This window comes from Stigmatopora argus, chromosome 5 (assembly GCF_051989625.1).
Source record: "Stigmatopora argus isolate UIUO_Sarg chromosome 5, RoL_Sarg_1.0, whole genome shotgun sequence".
Taxonomy (NCBI): Eukaryota; Metazoa; Chordata; class Actinopteri; order Syngnathiformes; family Syngnathidae; genus Stigmatopora; species Stigmatopora argus.
Genome location: NC_135391.1, coordinates 6,882,572 through 6,902,883, shown reverse-complemented (window position 1 = coordinate 6,902,883; position 20,312 = coordinate 6,882,572). Strand labels below are relative to the sequence as shown.

The following is a 20,312-nucleotide window of genomic DNA, read 5'->3' as shown; positions in this document are numbered from 1 at the left end:
TAGTATGACAGATATAGCATGTCTTATGATATGAGAGACAAATTGCAAAAATGTGCAAAGGATTGACACCTGTTGAAATTTTTTATTTTTTATTTTTTCACCCAAAGATTTGGAATAAGCATGGGTTGATGGTAGAAAAAGAGAATAACTACAAAAGAAAGCACATAAAAAAAGTAATGGAAAAAAACATTACCAAGAGATAGAAATTGGTAGTGGAAAACGAGTAAGCTGCAATTATTTTTGTTATGCACATTGTCTCCCACCAAAAAAGTAAAATACATAAATTAATGAAGTTTTTTTTTTAACTGAAAGGCTATTTCATAATAGGCTACATGTCTTGTGGAAATCCAATTACATTTTGGTAAGATAGAAATATATTTTTTTGACAATCATAGATTTCCTAACCTTGTTGAATAAGGCATCTCAAAATACAAATTATGAAGGAATTGTGGGAATTTGGTATCCTCAAGGCACGAATCCAAACGAACTCTCGCTACCAATCGGTGGCCGACATCAGGGAGCTCAAATCGAGAGCGGCACGTGACCGAATCTTAATGCCTGTCCCCAAAGAACGACTTCCCAATTGATAGGGAAGCATTTAAATGACATCTTGGCTCGGTGTCACAAGAATATCTGCGTGAGAGGACGACTTTTCATCATGTAAAAATATCCTGGCATCATCTTGTGCCTTTACACAGTGTGCGGCGGTGGAGCTCAGGCAATTACTCTCATCTCCATGTGTTAATATGATTAATTAGCAGGAATAAACACTTTCCTATGACATAGGCTACATGGTGAGCCACACACCTGCAGAAGCTCTGATAAAAGACAACGCCTCGTGGCGTAGTCTTTTCTTGAGACCTGCTAATTGGCATCTGAAAACGTTCTGGCTAATTAGGAAGAAGCAGATGAGGCTTGATTAGTTCGAATGCAAAGTGTAACTTGTGGTGCAATGGGAGTCGAGAATGTGCCGAGGTTTTCGTTCTTTGCCATCACGATACCGAGATAATTGTAATTGTGATCATTTGCATACGTTAATGAATTTGCGTGACGCCCCTTGATCAGACGTGGAATAAATAATTGATGCCGCATCAGCACCTACCGTGACAAGTGGGACATTTTGGGAGAACTAAGCGCATTAAGGTGCAAGTTTGATGGCTGCCCTGCTCCCAGGCAAGGTGCAAAAGTAGAGCAGATGCTATCTTCTGCTAGTTGCCGAGATTATTCCCAACCCTCGCATGGAGTGCCACTTCGAATTTTTACATTAGTCTTCTCAAGAAGGGATCCAGACTTCAAGTTTTAGACATAACCTAATACTAAAAGTACTATGTATTTACCAGCACCTCCCAAAGAGCAAGATGCAGCATGATAATCAGTAAATATGAAATAAATATTGAAGTAAATATCTCAAATTCCTCAATCTAGAAACTACCACACCTCTTTAATTAGGCGGCTTTCATATTAGGCTTTATTAGCGGCAGGCAGCCAGCCAAGGAGCGGGCGAGCCACAGGATATGCCCCAAGTTCAGCCTCCCAGGAGCTCCGCCAGCACAGATACAGGGCTCATGTTTAATTGCTTCTGTAAATGGTCAAAGCTCAAGCCCCCTAATTCCATTCCCCGGGGTAATCAGCCATGTGTTAACCATACAGGGCTAACAAGAGTGAGAGAGGGAGCGAAAGAGTGCTTCAGAAGCTACCAGGAAGTACAGTGCAACATTTGTACTGTTAAGGGGCCCTCACAGTGACGCTAACTCATACAGAAAAATCAGTTTAATTGGATTTTTTTTTCTTCAATAAATTCATCATTTGCTTAAACACATTGACAAATACGGTACATTTCATTATGGAAATTACAGGCATTGACAGTGACAGATTTCTGTTTTTAATAGCGTTTCACTCATTTACTGCCAAACATTTTTGAGCATTTTTACCTATTTTTATTCAATTAAATGAATAGATTTTTTTTAACCCCAACAGAACACTGTGTTCTACAAATACGCATACAGTGGACTCCCACATATCACAATTTAGCACCCACAAACCTCTCAATATGTCACTCGAGTTAGTCACATTACGCATTGCCGCATTCCGTTACCGATTGTGCATCAGCAAAGTGGTATTCGAACTTCATATTTATTGTGTAGATGGAGTACAACCTACTCCACCATCAACCAAAATGATGAAAAGTATGATTTGTCAGTGGTTTAAATGTTTGGCATTTTACTGACAAGTATATTTTACAATAACAGGAATAGGATAAAAAAAATTGCATGAATTATAAATTCAGTTTTGGGGAGAATGATTAGATTTTACAACTGAAACATACATGTTGCTTTAAAGCCCATCTATAATTTCATGATTCAACCCCTGGAATACAAGGTTTCAGATGGACACAAAAGAGAAACATCTGAGGTCATTCAAAACGTTGACACTTAAGGAAAATATTGTCACTTGTCACAAGACATCGACAGTCGTTTTACAGCAGTCCATCAAACTCTCATTCACGCATCTTTTCAATCCATCCTCCCATTGATGACGATTGTAGCTTTTAGGCTTTCTCAGAGGCCAGAAAAGTTTCTGCGAGTGCCATCAAGCAAGCAACTGCCACTTTCATACTGAACACCCTTATGGAGGAGAAATATGATGACATTTCTTAGGATCCTAAAAGACCCTTAGAAAATGGGACTTTTCATTTGTGGCAGTGTTCTGAGGGTCTTGAAGTGTTTTTTTTCCCCCAGGCGTTCCAAATACCTGGCAGCATCAGTGCTCAATACTACATAAATGTGATTTTAGATGAGGGGTCATGGATTCTCTGCAAGAAAGCTGCCCGTCGAGGGAAGCAAGTACGATGGTGACCTGAACTCAGAATGGCAACAGTAGCAGGAGAAAAGACTGAAAGCTTCAGCACACCTACAATGACAGGAAAAGAGACGTATAATTACCTTGAGCTCATTTATACTGTAATTACAAAAGTGCTCATCACACAAAGTGTTAGTTAGTGAGGACAATGTGGCCTTCATTACATTTACATTCAAGGATATCTCCTAAATGAGCTCAGTGAAATTAGAACTTTGAAATAACATTGAATAGGAAACCATTAGTAATTGCCTGATTAATGTGGAACTTAAAATAATTTAAATAACATATTCTACTTAGTAATGTTGACATCTTTTACTAGTAATGTTGAATTCTGGGAATGTTGTGGGACCACATTCCAAACAAAATTCTATGTACAAAGGTGGTTATGCGATTGCCTTTATATTACAAACTAATCATTATTTTAATCCCATTACTTGTTTTCAGTTCCGATTATTTCACTGTCAGGAATTAAGATATTTTGATTGGAAAAAAAAAGTGTTTGAAATGTGTTGGAATGCAAAGAAAATACTACTATATATTTCTCATTTTAGTTATGTCACTATAAGACTTCAGCCCACATTGTAAGTTTATCTTCTTTTTATGTTTCATCTATAAAATCTCATTGTATACTATTTGGCATACATACATACACACACTCAACTGGATTTCATAAATTTTTGTTGCCACCACCTTTTCTGTATTGAAATGCAGATGCCTTAATATTATTGTAGTATTTTTTGAATGAATGATTGTCATTGCAATCATTTGACAAAAATAATGGTTCCATAAAATTGCATTTTAATACAGAAATAGGTGTCAGTCACACTTTATCAAATGCTGTCCAATGTCTTCCTCACATTTTTTTTGCACAATTACATCTATATAACTCAACATAAAGAATATAAAGCGATTTAAGGGACATTTAATGTGTAGGTAGGCATATGGGTATGGTAGTTTGACAAAATATGTTAATCTGACAGACTGCTGACCCGACGAAAGAAAGCCTGGATTCTGTTGGTACTGACAAGAAATTCCAGTGACTATTTATTTCTTATTTGAAGAAGATAAAATGAAAATTTAATTTTAAAAAATCTCATTGGTGTGGTACACAGTCCAATCCATCTCTGGCGCAGTCAAAATAATCATAAGCCTCCAGGAATAAATATCTCCTCAGCAGACTTGTGGCCAAGACAGAGATGAGTTGGACCAGCAGTTTTTCACCATCCGAGATCTCATTTAGCCTTGAAATGACTAAAGGTTTATGGCATGCATGTGTTCAAATATATTTTAATATTGACCATTAAAAAACCCAAACACGCAATGATTTACCTTCTGATCGGTCAGCACGGAGTTACTTTGAAGCTGTGGCAGGTGGCTGCTGAGCAGGGCGGCACCAGGTCTGTCATGCTCACAAAAGATAGTACCATTCAGATAATGGAAGCGATCTCCAGGCATGAGTCTGTTCCTGCACGTGGCGCAGCTGAAACACTTCCATAGAAAAACAAAAAAAATCAGATCAGTAAATAAATCAAGAGACAAAGAAATATAATATCACCCCAATATAAGCAATTGAATGGTGAACACATAAAAACGATGACCCGGAAGGCAACACTATGTATATAGTATATACTTTAAAGTTAATTTTGATCAAATAAAATTTCAGTGCAAAGTGCATCACACTATGTTTTACAGTGCATATTACTAAAAGTGAATATACTAATCTTTACAAGGCAGAGATTTTGATTCAGCTCGAGGTTTTATAGAATTGGGCAAAAGATGACTTGAGTCTATATTTGTCCCCAGATGTTCCTGTCAAAAACGCAGCAGGAGGAGGAGTACGCTGAAGTGGGAGCTGGGGACTTACTTTGAGGTGGTAAACATTTCCCTGTGCCCTCATCACCATCTCATTGGCTGGGATTGACTGACCACAGGCACTGCATGCCCCGCTGTGCCCAAACAGCCTGCAAATTCAAAAAGAAATAATGAAATCTAGCCTCCATATGCTGAAATGGAACCACTTCCTCTTCCGTCTTGCTCGCCACACACGATCTCACCTAATGTAATCACTGCGACACAAAATCATGCCTCCTTTGCTGTAGCAGGTGGTACCAATGTCGCCCAGCTGGGCTTGGCAGCAGGAGCACTTGAGGCAGCGAGTGTGCCAGTAGCGCTCCATGGAGAAGAGCAGGAAACGGTCAGCGATCTTCCCCCCACATCCTGCACATGACCTCAGGGCCGGAGTTACGCCTGACGCTTGGCTGTTCACCATACTGATGTGGTTCCTTGCTGGACACATGACACGTAGGAACAATAAGTATGAAAAGTGGAAATTGCCCACTTCTGGAATAACACACCCTTTATGTCTGAATTTATTGTTTTGAATCATGACATATATACATGTACATTAGAGGAGCAATGATAATTGATTAATCGACAACTATTATCAAATTCATCGACAGCTATTTTGTTAATCGAGTAATCGTTTGAAGATTCAAATTGTCCAATTCCTCCAAAGATTCAACATCCCATTAGGACAGGCTGAAATTTATGTTTTCCTTCGGTAAAGCAAACTGACTTTTTCTCTTTTTCTCTCTTACAGATTCACTGATTAATCTGATTATACATTAACACATATATGTTACTTTATATACACTATATATATGCAGATATATAGGTACAGTATACTTATTTAGATATACTGTGGACATAGGTGGGTCCTACACTTAAGGAATGCATAATTTCAAATCCATGAGGGATAAATGATGAACAGTTTAGCAACTTTTAACAAAACTTGACCATTCTGCCTAAGAAATGTGGTATCACTTATGATTTTCAAGGTGGTGCTTTCAGGGAAAACAAGGCCATCATTCTGAGCGGTGACAATCTGCTCACTGGTGTATTTTTTGAAGTTAGAGGGAAAGCAGAAAAGTCGCCAAATGGGATTTTTGGAAGTGTGCCAGTTTTCAAACGGAAAGTATTCATGTCAAAGCGTTTCTTTGTGAATCTGTTCTTAATTACGTATAAAACATATGGTCTCGCTGTGAACAAAGCGCTTCTAATGGAAACGCACAAGTTTCGTGAAAGCATCGCTTGCGGAAAGGAAACCAAAGAAAGGAAACAGACGTCTTACCTTCTCGAACCAAACGTTTCCCTCCTACGTTCAAGTCTAAACGAAGGAAATAGTTCTCGCCAGAAAAATGGATACGTTTACGCCTGCGAAACTGGACTTGATCGTGAGCATGTTTGCGGATCCATAGCTTTATAGAAGAGTGCGTCAAAAAGAAGAGTAAAATCCCAGGCCAGAATGGCGCGCGGACTGCAAATAGTTTGAGGAAAGTCTCCCACTTGGAGCTCTGATCATTAAAAAAAAATGGTGTGGGGGGTGGACTACTACTGGAAGTCGCGAGGAGGAGACAAGTCGCTTTTTTCTTTAATTCCCACTCGCTCATCCAGCTGTCCTCCTGATTACACGCCTTCCACTGTTTCTGACGCTTATGACAGCGACGTTATTCATCAAATTGCGCAAGAGTCTATTTAAATTGGCGAGCGACGTAAAACAGGAGGCGACCAATAGGTGAGCAGTGGGCGTGGTCAGAAGTCATATTGATATATGAGTTTCTACTCCGATTATATACAGGTTGATACACTTACACTTAAAATAAAGCGTAACCTAATAAAGACAAATTATTGAGAATATATAAATGTATACCCCGCGATCATTGTGAAGATAAAGCAGTTCAGAAAATAAATACATGAATGAATGAATGTTTTGATACTTTCCCTAACGTTCAGCTCGAATTTTAGTTCCAAATGTAGCCGCTAGAGGGCAGTAGAAACACGTGCTTTGTTTGTGGCACTGTCCATTCAACAGCAATAACGCACTCATGCACTATTGTGCTCCTGCGTGAAAAATCATTCTCTTGGTAATATGCATTAAAATCATACTTTGTTTAACTTAGAAACTCATGATTTTCAGTTTAGATTGACGACTTGTTACTTTCATACGCACTCGTTATACTGACTGTGTTTCACTCTGGAGTTGAATTCCATAATACTAATATATTCTAATATTGTCCTATGTTGCATTTTGGTTACCTCATTTAAGCCTTGTCTAAAGTCAGCTGGGATAGCTCCAATTCACCCAGCATGATGAATCATGTATGTTCATTTTACTATTTATAGACTCACTCATAAAAATCTTCAATGTTATAATGAGTGTTGTTGTTTTTTTAATGCTACATTTATAATTAGGAAAATGCATTATGTATCACCCTATTAGTTAGCCATTGCAAGTGTTATGTTAGAGTTTCAATATCATTTTAATTTTAAGAAGAAGAAAAAGGTGATGAGGTACATGATCTCAGCGCAGCTGGCGTGGCAGCAAGACTACTTCCAACATCCTGAGAGGAGCTGTGTATATCTGACATATTTCCTGTTCCACTGTCAATGCCTTGCTGAAAGTCACAGTTCTCTGTGAGGCTGAACAACACCTGCAACTTCCAGTCTGCGATCCCAGCCAATACAAACTGTCTGCAGAGCATCACAATGTAGTGGATTTCCAAATCCGTTAGATCCATCAAACTGAGGTGAGGAGAGATTGTTTAGGGTCAGACCATTTATCCTTCCTCATGACTGCAAGCACCAGTGTCACCTGATGTTGGTATTATGAACGGTCAAAACTTCCTTTTTGAGTTCGAACTACTGGAAATATTGGTTGTTTTAATCCAGTGAGTGAAACATTTCTATGTACTGTACATTTTGCAGTACTCAGGAAAGCAATTACTACCTTGATTTATTAGTATGTTGTCACATTTTGGATTGTAGTTCAACTAAATCTTGTTCTCTAATGGGTGTCGTGTCTGAAATAGGAAATACGTGAATCGCAGTTGCATAGTGCCTGTGGCAGACAACAAATTTGTTCCATTTGGGTCACTTTTGGGGCCCTAATTATGTTCCCTTTTGTTGTGCCACAAGCTCATCTCATTTAACACCTTTTGTCTGCAGTTGTTTTTTTCTGGATAATTAGTCTTTAGATTAAAGTTCAATACTATAACCAATGAAATTATTAGTTTTTATCTCAAAACTGCCTGAATATTTTTTGTCTCAGGGTGCTTGAAGTACCAGCAAGTGTTCGACAAACAAGTGAAAGGTCAGTTGTTGCCGGTGGACACCAGTTTTTGCGTACAAAAACTCAAATGACACGTTAAGTTGTTTGAATTGACACCAAACAAACAGTGTGCACAGACATTGTAATATGGTTAGGTATATTAGGCCACTGCAAACTGGGAGTGACGTACACAAACGCACAATCCGTTTCCATGGTGCAATGGTTGCGTTATGCTATTTCTTTCATTTGATGGTGACCAATGTTCTAAAATCTACTCATTTAGAGTCACAGGGAAGCTGGTGTCCATCCCGACTCATAAAAATTGGGGTCAAGCACAAATGTAGAACATTTTCAAAGATTGGTGAAATGTGTTAAAGGTATTGAAGGTTTGTCATTAATTATACACTACTATTATCTATGGCCACTTGTTGACATTTCGAGAGTCAAGATACAATCGTTGGTAGAGGTGAACTTTCACGATTGCTTGAATGGAAGAGTCATCAAGTTAGAGAGTTCCTCCATTATCACAGCAGACGAGAGAAGGCAGGGATGAGGAATTTCGTGTTCCGACGTAATGTTTGAGCTTTTGAGCAAGCCGGCATGTCGTGCATATCCATTTGAGGGGGAGAGCGCCATGACTTATTTACTGATATTTTCTACTCATTGAGGCAGATGATCAGTGACAGATGCAACAAAAGAATTGTCCTCTCGGTTTTTTTTTTGTTATAACGTGACTCATCTAAAATGTTTTTTTAATTTTCTTTTAGATTTATTATTTCTGTCTACAATCAAAAGTATTGTTTGAATCTGCCAGAATATTTCATCAATAGACGGATGAAAATTCTCATTTTAAAGCTACACATCACCTATAAATTACACTTCATCTTTTTGACTTTTTATTTGATATACAGGTAAGGACAGACCAAAAGTGTGTCTTAAATTTGCATAATTCTTAAAGAATAAAGTACATTGTGGTCTATCTCAGCACACAATGAACACAAAATATCACACCCCAAAAAACGAGGTCATACTGAAAAATTTTCACTCCACAAATAAACAGTAAGTGAAGTCTAAATTAAGTCATGTCAGAATCAATGCTTTAGACTGGAAGGATTATGATGAAATTCACAGAATGACCTTACAGTCTGATGGAAAAACAAATGCCACAATCTGTGAGATTGGCAATTATCTTAGCATCTGTGGAAACCGAGCAAAATGTACAAATAAATAAAAAGACAAAGTCCCAGTACGAGCATTCTCCCAACAGTGTACAAGAGCTACAAAACATGTTTTTTTCTGAGCTGCTCTGGTGGTTGAGAGGTTAAATACTTCTACTGAAGGGCGGACAAACTGGTGTCATTGTGTCAGGCGTCTTAAAGTGCAAGCAAGTATATTGGGGATTGTTAAGGCTATAGGGGGTTTGTGCAAAGTCTGATGGGCCACAGTTGCGGAGTTAGCCTCAGCGCCTGAAGGTGTGAATGTCATTGTGGAAACTGAGCAAAGGGGTTGAGGGTCTTCTGTGTGGTGGGCATCTTTTACTGCAGCTGCAGCGTTGGATCCACATCATATTTCGGGAGAAGCTCTCACCATCAGGGCACCGGAAACGCAGCTGCACAGTGCGGCTGACAGAGGGCTGACAGCAGCGGCCATCCGTGCAAGACCCGCAGGTGCGGGGGCGATAGAGCTGTTCTGTGGCGCAGCCAGCAAAAGCGATCTGAACCGGTTCCTGCGGGCGAACAGTTTTCTGGCACTTCTTACCCTGGGGAAAATGTATATAATTAGCTTTTTTTTAAAAATCATCATTATGGTGAGCTGTTACATGACTCGATTTGTTTGCAATACCTTCTTGGCCAGAGGAAGCGCCAAGTCACATGTTCGTATCATGCAAAGCCTGGTTTCTCTAATCAGCTGACAGTCTGGTTTATTATTAGTGACTCGACTTGAAATTCCCATTCCGCAGGAGGTGGAGCATTCTGTCCAGTCAGTGGTTTGTGGAAGACACCTTGATTCCAGTATCACATCAGACATTGGGATAGCTGTTTTTTTAGGTAAAAGATGAAGATCATTACAATTTTCCATAACTGTCCATGCATTCATTAAATGGGCAAAAACTAGTCATTAAACTTACAGTAAGCAACAACAGAAACAGTGTCACACTGATGGATCACTTGCAATGATCCAAACACATTCAAGAACAAAAAGAAAAGTCAAGAGTCAATATTCCAAAATGAAGAGAACTCGGAACAGTGGTTAGCTAACCCAAGATTAACTTCAAAGATTTTGAGGATCGTCCTGTTTCAGCTAAGATAGGGGACTGGGCAAAAATGACATCCGTGGCAGAGTTCCAAAGCAAATAACAGCACTAATCAAGAAGAACGTAAATGATTATTGTACTTAAAAAAAAAAAAAAACCGCCCAAAACTCTTGCAAGAATACATTATGGACTGAGTTTGCAAACCCTGACTTTTACATGTTAAAATATGTCCTCAATATTATTTGGTCCCAAATGCATTGAATTTTTTTTTTTTTACTAAGCCAAAATTCCCTACATAGATCATCTGCATGACCGAAAAAGACATCAAAGAAGACTATAAACTCTACCTCTGGACGATGTCCCACCAGTGGCAGCTGGCTGGCGAGACTGAGAGTAGGATGGCAGCAAAGCACTGATGTGGTTTGGAAGAGGCTGCCTCTTTGATAGAGTGGTGCGTGTCAGTTCTACAGGCTCTACTCTGATGTGGTTGTCATCGTCACAAACCCACTCCTCGCAACAGCCGTTTTCCAGCAGTACCAACCGCGGCTGTGAGCAGTGCGATTTGGGTAGGAATAGTTGGTGAGGACATAGGGGCATGCAGCCCACCACTCCATCGATACAGGTGCATTGATGCATGCAGCTGGGCTGAAAGTTTTCACTATGCTGGTACAACTGTCCGTTGAAGTCGCAGGGGAGCCCATGAACCTCAGCTGGCATCAAATAACACAAAATACGAGAAAGCGTCAGCATGAGATTAAATAACTGAATGACTACTGATGCTACGACCTACGATTACACACTCGAACCTCGGCACAATCCTCTTCCCGGGTCTCCTCTGACTCCGAGATGACAGCGTAGCCCCTTGATGTGATCGCAGGGCTGAGTAGTGCTGCAGTCTTCATTGAACTGCCTTGCGCATATCTTACAACAGCCACAGTGGTCGGTCACCCAGCTGACACCCGCAGGACACACTGGAGATGAGGCAGCACAGGAGCACACGGGCGGGCATTCATCATCTGCCTAAGGAGCAGTGACAACAGTTAGCCTACAATCTACACAAACCCCAATAGATGGAGATTGCAGAGCACAATAACTCACCATCACCACTGCACTCCAGACCACAAACAAGGTGGAAAAGATTTGGTTTGGACTGACAGCAAACTGAAGCATCCTTGCTGCAGAGTTGGTGCAAAATTGGAAAATAATAGTTCAAAAAAAGAAAGCTGTGCCCAAAGTGGTTTGTTGTATTGTTAAGCAGCTCTGGATTTACACATCCACAGGATCCTTGTAGTGAAGTGCACACCTCAGCTCTTCCACGGGTCTCACTGTGAGCTCAGCTCTAGCTCATGAAGAGGTTTCCCCCAACAGTGCCTGTACTTATACACACACACATAGCCACACCTCTTCTGTGATGTCGTCGCTACAACAGAGGTAGAGGGTTGAACTGAAAATAATGTGTTCAATCACTGCATACAGCTTCAAAACCAATTGATTGAACTTAATTATTTAGATGTAAAAAAATACCTAACTGTCAAATTAGTCTCTTAATTCAAGTAACCCTCATTATCCCACAAGAACTTTTGAGTAGACAGGTCTAGTCATATTTGACTGAAGTCATGAAGGTAAGAAAAACAACAGGTGTAGTAATGGAAACACTGAAATAGGAAAACATATTCCATCGTGTTGACGACTCATAATAGCGGATATGGTGAGCTGGAGAAAGTCCCAGTGAACAATATTACACTGTGCTGTGGCACATTTCAGCTCAGGACATCCTGTGTTTCCCCATCCTTCTTCCGAATTGGCCACATTCCAGGAAATCAATGCGTAATTTCAGGTGCTCATAAGTGGCAGGAAAAACAAATCAGCATTCCTGTTGTCATCCCTTTGCCAAGTGTTAGTTGGAAGGCAGAAAATTCATCACTTAAGTAAAAGATCTATCTAGGATTCCTTTGCCTACTTGGGGTCCAGACACATGTGATATAAGATAACTTTGATTTCTTAGGGCAGGGGTGGGCAAACCGGTCCTCAAGGGCCGCTGTGGGTGCAGGTTTTTGTTCTAACCGATCCAAAGCAAACAGTTTAACCAATCAGGTTTCTGCTGAAACAATAAGCACCTGACTGCAATCCACTGATTGCACTTCTAAGATACCAGTATGGTGGAAAGGTTTCCTCTTATAGGTTGGAACAAAAACTCGCACCCAATGTAGCCCTTTCTGGAATAGTTTACCCACCCCTTTCTTAGGGGGTCGTCAGCACATCACTTTTCCACAAAGAGGTCGAAGTAAGGTAGGTCTGAATTTGTGAGGCTTTGAAATCTATTTTTAACTCTTCATTTTTCAGTACGTTATGTTGTCTATTGCATTGTGGGATCCAAAAAATTTGCATAATAAAGTCAGCATGGTATTGGTCCTTGCTAAATTGGAAAAACAGACTGACTTTTTTCAGCAACCATGTTTCAAGCACTTATTTTCAATCAGATATATTTAAAAGAAAATCATCAAAGTAAATTTACCGCACTGTTAAACTGTTTGCTTTTGGACTTGGACGCAGTAGTTGACAAATACAACCCCCTACTAAGGTCTAGTTTTTGGCCGTCGTGGACAAAATACCAAATGTACATTTGCACATGAAAAGATGCCAGAACTGTACATCCATTAAGGTACAGATGTAGTCGAACCTGTGGCTACAAAATTTGAAACCATTACATACAACTCGCCTTCCAAGAGCAGGTGCTGTCACTCTAAAGCAACTGTGTCATCATGTGGGCATGTGGGAAGACACAAGCCACAGAGCACAAACTTTTACACTCATGTTGGAGGTTATATGCCTAGGGGCAAAGGAGGTGAGGGCTGTTGGCCAGCACCTTGATGGGTGAGAGCAGAGAGAAAGGCAGCAGTCTAAATTCTACAAATTCCTGGCCCACAAAGGGAGGATGTGTGCGCAGGCCATGCTGCGTCACACGGAGGAGGGGAGCTCTAAAAAAATGAGGTCTGTCACTTTGGCAATGTGCCAACCATTGTTTATGAGCTAAAAAACATGCTAAATATATGGGGGTCAGAGATAGTCTGTAATGTATACCATATACTACTATATATATAACAGCAGAAGATCATATAGTGATTTCAATCGTAATATCTAATGTGTTGTGATCCATGTGAGGCTCGTACACTGTCAGGATGTCAACGTCACGATTTACGTCTCAGGCAAATTCCTCATGCTAGTGTCCTTACAAAGCCTTGGTACACTCCAGTCATCACTCATACCAACCGTAACCTGAAAGGACTCGATTTTCCCTCTGTGCACGTACTGTTCAAACTGTGCAGCCTTAGCTCCAGCGGTCTGAGTTGATCACCAGCAGTGTATTAGATTTCGTAGACGGGTGTGAGCATATTATTTCACGAGTTGTGCAGAACGAGTTTTTAGGAAAAGGAAAATGTAAGGGAAAAAGTGGGATAGACATCCTGTTGCTTGGTGGGGCAAGCAGGTGTTGCAGTAGGCTGCTCTCCAAGAAATAGGGGCAGTTGCTAGTTGTAGCTTGCACATTCCTTGACTGCATTTAATTGGAGTGATGACAGCAGAGAGAATAGAGCGCCAGTATGTTCCCACAACGACAGTAAAATGACCTACAATGGCAAATGCACATCAAAGATGGGTCACGTTAGTGATGGGAATTGCTGCTCTCTTCAGAGAATGCTTGGCTTTGTGCTTTAAAAAGTAGACACGAAGCAAAATAATTCTAATTGATCACAACATGTGAAGTCCATTTGGTTAAAAAAAAAATTTAAAAAATGTTGCATTAGACTTCTGGAATGCATACTCATTTATTAGCAACTGCATAAGAATGTCAAAAGTAGTTTTTTCCACTTTAAAAGTGGTGAAATTACTAAAAACATAGGCACTCATGTATCATGTATTTTGACTTTTAAATTCGGAGAATGGCTCTCAAGGAATAACATTAGAAAATATGAATAGGTAAAGCCAGCTATATTGATGCAGCCTTTTCCTCCACTGAATCAGAGGTTTCCTGAATGGTAACCAGCATATTTAGTGCTGTCAAGTAAACAAACTGCAATTTCAAAGGGACTTTAGTGTGGGAGTTGCCAGTATGACTGAATGACACAGAGAGCGCCCTGTTTACGGCGGAGGAAAGGTGGCACAACCACACAGCCTTGCTTGTGATTCAGCGAGGAAAATGTTATCACGGTAAACGCGTAAACAGAAAATGTTCCTGGGCTCCCCTTTGGGAAATAGGACACAAACACATAAAAGCTCACTGTACTTGAGGTGACTGGAGAGCGGGTCTCGGTATATAAAACCTAAGTCACATTTGATCCTGGTTACAGTACCAATTTTGGCCACCAGTTATACATGTTGCTCTTTTAAAGCCTCCTGACCTACTATGTTGCGTATAATACACATGATGCCAAGAGCGTGCACAACCTAGAACTGACGGCATGTAATGAAGTTAATCCATTTTTCAAAAAGTTATAAAATTCATTAAAAACAGTTGAGCACTGTTAAGCATATGAGTTATTAGTTTGAGGATTAACGGTTGTATTGTTTTTTAAGACATTTTTGTGTCTTTTCTTTGTTCTCATTCCACATCACTGTCTTATGAATCAGCCCTTCATCTGATGTCATAGTGCAAAGAATGAAATAAGCATCCAAACTGTTACTGTGTGTAAAAACAAAAGCAAAACAAATATCTCCATTGTTATGCTTCTGTTTATGTTTATTGTGATGTAGCAGTGCCATTGTGCAACAAATTTGGACTGCTTCTTTGTTGTCAAAGTCAAACAGTTGTGGCTAACCATGTGTCTTAGTTTTAGAGATCTGCTTCATACAGGAAGGATGTGGAGTAAAAAGATGCCACACAAAACTAATACAAGCATGGGGGAGTATTGAACTTCAGCAGAGTTGTTGGTGCAGAATGCCATCTGATTTCCTGGAGTTGTTCTTTTGCTGCCTGACTTTTGTGCGGGCAGCGTGGGATCAATTCCCACTCGATAGTGGTATGACTGCGGGTGCGAATAGTAGTCTGTGTCCATGTGCCCTTCAACTGACTGGCGACCAATCTAGGGTGTGATCATTTAGTGCATCGGTAGGGAACCTATGGCTCGGGAGCCACATGTGGCTCTTTTGATGGGTGCATCTGGCTCTCCGCTAACCTGTGAGCTAAAACATGGAAACCATATACTACATCTAGAGCTGCTTTAATCTTCATTTTTTTGCATTAGACTCTTCTGGAATGCATACACTCATTTATTAGCAACTGCATAAGAATGTCAAAAGTAGTTTTTTCCACTTTAAAAGTGGTGAAATTACTAAAAACATAGGCACCCATGTACCATGTATTTTGACTTTTAAATTTGGAGAATGGCTCTCAAGGAATAACATTAGAAAATATGAATTGTTTATGGCTCTCTTCGTCAAAAAGGTTCCCGACCCCTGATTTAGTGACTGAACAATAGAGGTCCCTGGTTTGACCCTTGTGGAAGTCCATAGACATTTACCAATTTCAATAAAACACTCCTGTACTCAAGATATGAGGACTTGAACCAGTTTAGAGCAAGAGTAAAGAATCCCAGCCAGTATTTTAACCTCTGTAAGGAGATGCACCTGCGTTCAGGCATATCATAGTGGGCTCTTCAGATGCCCAGACGACACCTAAAAATAAAACCAGTCTGGTGTTATTTACGTTTATTCCTTGCTGAACTTTCTCAGTCACATATTTTCCACCCAATGTAAAGAGGAAGTAAGATCGAGCTGAACGCCCAGTTAAGTGCAACGCACTGTTCAGTGTGAGAAGAAAGGGAAGTGTAAGAAGAGCAGAGGTCACGAAAAAGAAAAGAACATTTTAATTTTAAATTGTCTTCAACTGGTAAGAACTTTAGCACTCTTTGTCTTTAGTCTTCTAAGATAGATTCTACGGACCCCCCTGGGTGCCAAGGTAGAAAAAAAATACTTTTCATAGCTAATCTGTAGCCACAGTTTATAGTTTACTAATCTGTCGGAACAGATTATTTATTTAAAAATATCAGCATATTGTTTGTTAGAGGCTAATAAATTAGAGACATCTTCATCCAATATACATTGAATTTATACATTAAAGTTTCTTTGTTTTATGTAATGTACAGCCTGTATTGTTTCTAAAGAAAAATATGACTTGTGTACAAGTCCACATATTAGCCTGTAAAGATATTGTTCCAAAATAAGTGATGTGATATCAGATTTTAAACTGTTACCAGAATTTTCTTTATAACTCGAGCACTAGATTCAACATACCGGTACGTATTTGTCAAATATGTAATAAGGTATTCTATTTCCAATATAATAATACATTGACATTTGATAAATTGTCAGACAGATTTTCTGGTGGGGTTTTAAACACACTCCAGAAAGTAAAATATCATCTCAATTTTCTGAACCGCTTTATCCTCATTAGGGTCGCGGGGGGTGCTGGAGCCTATCCCAGCTGACTCCGGGCCAGAGGCGGGGGACACCCTGAATCGGTGGCCAGCCGATCGCAGGGCACAAGGACACGGACAACCATGCAAACTCAGACCCATACCTAGGGGCAATTTAGAGTGTCCAATCAGCCTACCATGCATGTTTTTGGAATGTGGGAGGAAACCGGAGTACCCAGAGGAAACCCACAAAGGCCCAGAGAGAACATGCAAGCTCCACACAGGTGAACCGACCTGGATTTAAACCCAGGAACCCAGAGCTGTCAGGCTGATGTGCTAAGCACTTGCGCCACAAAATGTCGAATGTATTTGTAAGATGTTTTCTATTTGTAAATTCAAACGCAAAGACAGGAAACGAAGTGAGTCAGAATCACTTCCTCATGTGTAACTGTTGATTCGTAATGTGTTTAACCACAATATGAATTTTAAAAAGCCCCTCAGTGTTTGGATTTCTATTTCCATGATTGTGTGACATGTCTTAACAGAGCCATCTCAAGATGACCCACGCGTGCCTCAAGTGTTTGAAGTACACCATGTGTGTCGCCAACTTCCTTTGTTTTGTATGTGTCGCATTGGTCAAAACTGCACAGTACATAAATATATACATTTCACTTATATTAAAGTTCAACCTAAATTTTGTCAACATTTAGGGACCGGTTTCAACTGACGTTTAAGACAAACACAATCAAACTACACATCTTTGTTAAATCAATAGCTTCCAATGACAGATCTTGACATCAGTCAGTCCTCTCAGTGTGTCAATGTCTCTATAATTGCCCATTTTAAGCAATGAGTTAAAGTTTGTTTCCGTTTCTTACACTTAAGAGTGTCAATCTTCAAATTGTGCCTTACGGTAATGAAAATATCCATTTTTAATGAAAAATTTCACCTATGCCACTACAATTTTCTAATCTAAAATGGTGACATTTGGCATTTTAAACAAACAACAAAAAGCCACATAATTTTTAAACATAGAAATTATGGAAACAAACTACAAATTGAATATAAATACATAACCCAGTACAACACCGACCTACTACACTACCATTTCCAAATATAAGTCATGATGACAGCATTTGGTATTTTAAACGAACCACAACGAAAATCACATTGTGCTAACAAACATATATACACATATATGGCCAGAGAATTAGGAGGCTTTATAAAATATAAAACTTACTCCCCAATACAATGCAAATAAAAAAAACATTTCTATTTAATATAGTGCATACTGCATTCTAAAGTCATTTTTCTGTGGTGTCAGTTGTCTGGCGTGGCCGTGCTGGGTTTCGGCGCATATTTGATGGTGAACTTCAGATGGGCGGCACTTACACCTTCCCTGGACAAGGTCAATTTAGCCACCATGTTGCTGATCAGTGGTATCATCATCTCGTGCATTTCCTTCCTGGGCTTCCTGGGAGCTCTGAAAGAGAACCGCTGCCTTCTGCTGACGGTACAATGCAGAGTTTTGATTAGCCTATGCATTTTCTTTTAACTTCCAACAGCAAAGGAGTGACATTAACATAAGACATGTGTATCTGGTGACAGTTCTTCCTGTTGCTCTTCTTTTTGCTGCTGGTGGAATTGACGGCTGCATGCTTGTTCCTCCTGTACGAAAAGAACGTAAGGCTACATTCACAGGTCTTAGGACGCGCCAATAGTTGTTACGGCAATAATCCACACTACTTTTCCCTCTAATAGATTTCTACTTGGGTGGAGATGGATCTAAACAATGGTTTGGAGAACGCAAAAGGGAAAAAATCAAAAGAGGTCTACAACGAATGGGATCTTGTTCAGCAAAATGTGAGATTACAATGCAGAAAAAGTAATGATTTTCTGTCTGAGCAGTGAAGGAAAAAAATGGTACCTTTGGAGATAAACAGTATTTTAAATGACAAGTTTTCCCCTCTTGATTGTACGACAGATAATCAGAATGCGAACCTGACAACGGTGCTGTATTTTAATATTCTGGTAACATTGAATTTGCAACTTTTTTGTTTCAGTTTGATTGTTGTGGTGTGCACAATGTGTCAGACTGGGGAAGCCAAGTCCCAGATTCTTGCTTTGACCCACAGACCAAACAGCACAGATCAACGGTAAAGTCGGTCTGCCAAAGATCCATGATCAGAATACTAAGTCACTGTGTGTTCTCCCATTTCAGTCCAATTGGTTTCTTTTTGGTTTACAGGGTTGTTTAGACAAGCTGCAGGATTGGTTTGAAGAAAATTTTCTAAGCACTGGGATTTCCGTTATTTTTCTCTGCATTATTGAGGTATATATATATTTTTGTTTTAGTTTGTATATTGCCCTAATAAAGTAGGAGGGCACTGTCAGGCCTAAACTAGATGGCTACGTGGATTTAAGATGCAACAAAGCACACATTTTATGTATAAATGAAGGCTGTCTGGTATCAAATTTAACACTTTTTAACCCTCTAGATCAAAGTGGCGGCCCGGGGGCCAAATCTGGCCCGCCACATCATTTTGTGTGGCCCGGGAAAGTAATTCATGAGTGCCGACTTTCTGTTTTAGGATCAAATTAAAATGAAGAGTATAGATGTATATTACATTTCCTTATTTTCCGCCTTTTAAATCAATAATTGTACTTTTTTAATCATTTTTTTTCCTGTTTTTAGTTCAAAAATCATTTTGTAAAATCTAAAAATATATATAAAAAAAGCTAAAATAAACATTGTTTTAGATCTATAAAAAACTGAATATTCAGGGCTTTTAATCCATTTATTAAAAAAATCTAAATGTTATATCTAAAATGGTCCGGCCCATGTGAAATCAAGTTGACATTAAAGCGGCCCGCGAGTCTGACACCCCTGCTCTAGACTAACAATTTTTTTTTACTTTTTTTGACAGGTCTTGGGGATGTGTTTTGCCATGACATTGTTCTGCTACATCAGCAGATCCGGACTGGGCTACAAGTTATAAGAGACCGCAACATGTTTTCATTTATTGCTCAGTTGTGTTCTTTAAAATCTGATGACCTGGCTAAACAATATTTTTACTCCATTTCATTTTTGTAACGCTGATATATTTCTTCCCTTTACCTGTGTGGAACTGTGTAGACTGAGAAACATTCTTGAATCAAAAGTTATGTTATTAAATTAACAGAGAATAAAAGAAACACACACATTGTACATATATTTTATTTTAAGAATGAATCCTTGAAAAACCCTAAGATTTCTTATACACTTTACAATAATTTTGTTCTTTTTAAAACCATCACACGAAAATAAAAACAAGTAAAATTTTTGCAATTAAAAAAACCAACAACAATGAAAACAAATGTATCTGTACACAGCAGAACATACCACTTATTGCAAACTGAACACCCCGCTCGCCCAAAAATCTTATTGCAATTCACCTACAGATATGGGGGGAAACTAGTATTTTGATCCTACCCTCCATTTCCCTTGCACTCTCGTGTTTTTCCTCATTGAACACGGACATAAGAGTCCCCTACTGAATACAAATAACTGTTAAATTTCATATATAAAACATCGACTGACATTGCTATAGTAAAGCGTTGCTCATCTTGCATTTCGGAAATGTTCTAATGCAGCCACTTGCACTCTTACCATTATTGACTAAGATAACACTTTAAAATTTAT

At 39.4% G+C, this 20,312-nt stretch overlaps 3 protein-coding genes across 6 annotated transcripts; 1 reads left to right on the top strand and 2 right to left on the bottom strand.

Moving 5' to 3' along the window:
• Positions 1-1,755: 1,755 nt before the first annotated feature.
• On the bottom strand, positions 1,756-6,366 carry LOC144074866 (LIM domain transcription factor LMO4-like). The gene is made up of 5 exons (XM_077601507.1): positions 5,990-6,366; positions 4,914-5,145; positions 4,724-4,820; positions 4,189-4,347; positions 1,756-2,910 (listed from the first exon to the last, which is right to left on the bottom strand). Exons 1-5 carry the CDS (start codon positions 6,306-6,308, stop codon positions 2,902-2,904), a joined length of 816 nt encoding a protein of 271 aa, XP_077457633.1. The 5' UTR covers positions 6,309-6,366; the 3' UTR covers positions 1,756-2,901.
• Positions 6,367-8,857: 2,491 nt separating this feature from the next.
• On the bottom strand, positions 8,858-11,735 carry ccn1l2 (cellular communication network factor 1, like 2). Of its 2 annotated transcripts, none has more exons than XM_077601821.1 (5): positions 11,319-11,735; positions 11,021-11,240; positions 10,568-10,930; positions 9,809-10,002; positions 8,858-9,725 (listed from the first exon to the last, which is right to left on the bottom strand). In XM_077601821.1, the coding sequence occupies exons 1-5, from the start codon at positions 11,388-11,390 to the stop codon at positions 9,426-9,428; spliced, it is 1,149 nt and encodes a 382-aa protein (XP_077457947.1). In that variant the 5' UTR covers positions 11,391-11,735; the 3' UTR covers positions 8,858-9,425. The 2 variants fall into 2 exon arrangements, with proteins under 2 accessions (XP_077457947.1, XP_077457948.1); XM_077601822.1 differs by having other exon boundaries at positions 11,027-11,240.
• A 644-nt stretch (positions 11,736-12,379) lies between these two features.
• LOC144075040 (leukocyte surface antigen CD53-like) lies at positions 12,380-19,838 on the top strand. Of its 3 annotated transcripts, none has more exons than XM_077601823.1 (8): positions 12,380-12,509; positions 17,176-17,250; positions 17,955-18,143; positions 18,239-18,313; positions 18,392-18,493; positions 18,694-18,786; positions 18,879-18,962; positions 19,558-19,838. In XM_077601823.1, exons 2-8 carry the CDS (start codon positions 17,188-17,190, stop codon positions 19,627-19,629), a joined length of 678 nt encoding a protein of 225 aa, XP_077457949.1. In that variant the 5' UTR covers positions 12,380-12,509; positions 17,176-17,187; the 3' UTR covers positions 19,630-19,838. The 3 variants fall into 3 exon arrangements, with proteins under 3 accessions (XP_077457949.1, XP_077457952.1, XP_077457951.1); XM_077601825.1 differs by lacking the exon at positions 12,380-12,509 and adding an exon at positions 15,870-16,104; XM_077601826.1 differs by lacking the exon at positions 17,176-17,250 and having other exon boundaries at positions 12,386-12,509.
• Positions 19,839-20,312: the final 474 nt, after the last annotated feature.

Bases quoted from the DNA above. Each gene is read 5' to 3' on its own strand.
- LOC144074866 (XM_077601507.1), bottom strand. From the start codon at position 6,308: ATGAGCGAGTGGGAATTAAAGAAAAAAGCGACTTGTCTCCTCCTCGCG. The intron at 5,146-5,989 runs GTAAGACGTCTG...TCATGTGTCCAG, and splicing joins GAAACGTTTGGTTCGAGAAG to CAAGGAACCACATCAGTATG. The intron at 4,348-4,723 runs GTAAGTCCCCAG...TTTCTATGGAAG, and splicing joins GAAATGTTTACCACCTCAAA to TGTTTCAGCTGCGCCACGTG.
- ccn1l2 (XM_077601821.1), bottom strand. From the start codon at position 11,390: ATGCTTCAGTTTGCTGTCAGTCCAAACCAAATCTTTTCCACCTTGTTT. The intron at 11,241-11,318 runs GTGAGTTATTGT...ACTGCTCCTTAG, and splicing joins TCTGGAGTGCAGTGGTGATG to GCAGATGATGAATGCCCGCC. The intron at 9,726-9,808 runs GTATTGCAAACA...CATTTTCCCCAG, and splicing joins CGCTTCCTCTGGCCAAGAAG to GGTAAGAAGTGCCAGAAAAC.
- LOC144075040 (XM_077601823.1), top strand. From the start codon at position 17,188: ATGACCCACGCGTGCCTCAAGTGTTTGAAGTACACCATGTGTGTCGCC. The intron at 18,314-18,391 runs GTAAGGCTACAT...TCCCTCTAATAG, and splicing joins TCCTCCTGTACGAAAAGAAC to ATTTCTACTTGGGTGGAGAT. The intron at 18,787-18,878 runs GTAAAGTCGGTC...TTTGGTTTACAG, and splicing joins CCAAACAGCACAGATCAACG to GGTTGTTTAGACAAGCTGCA.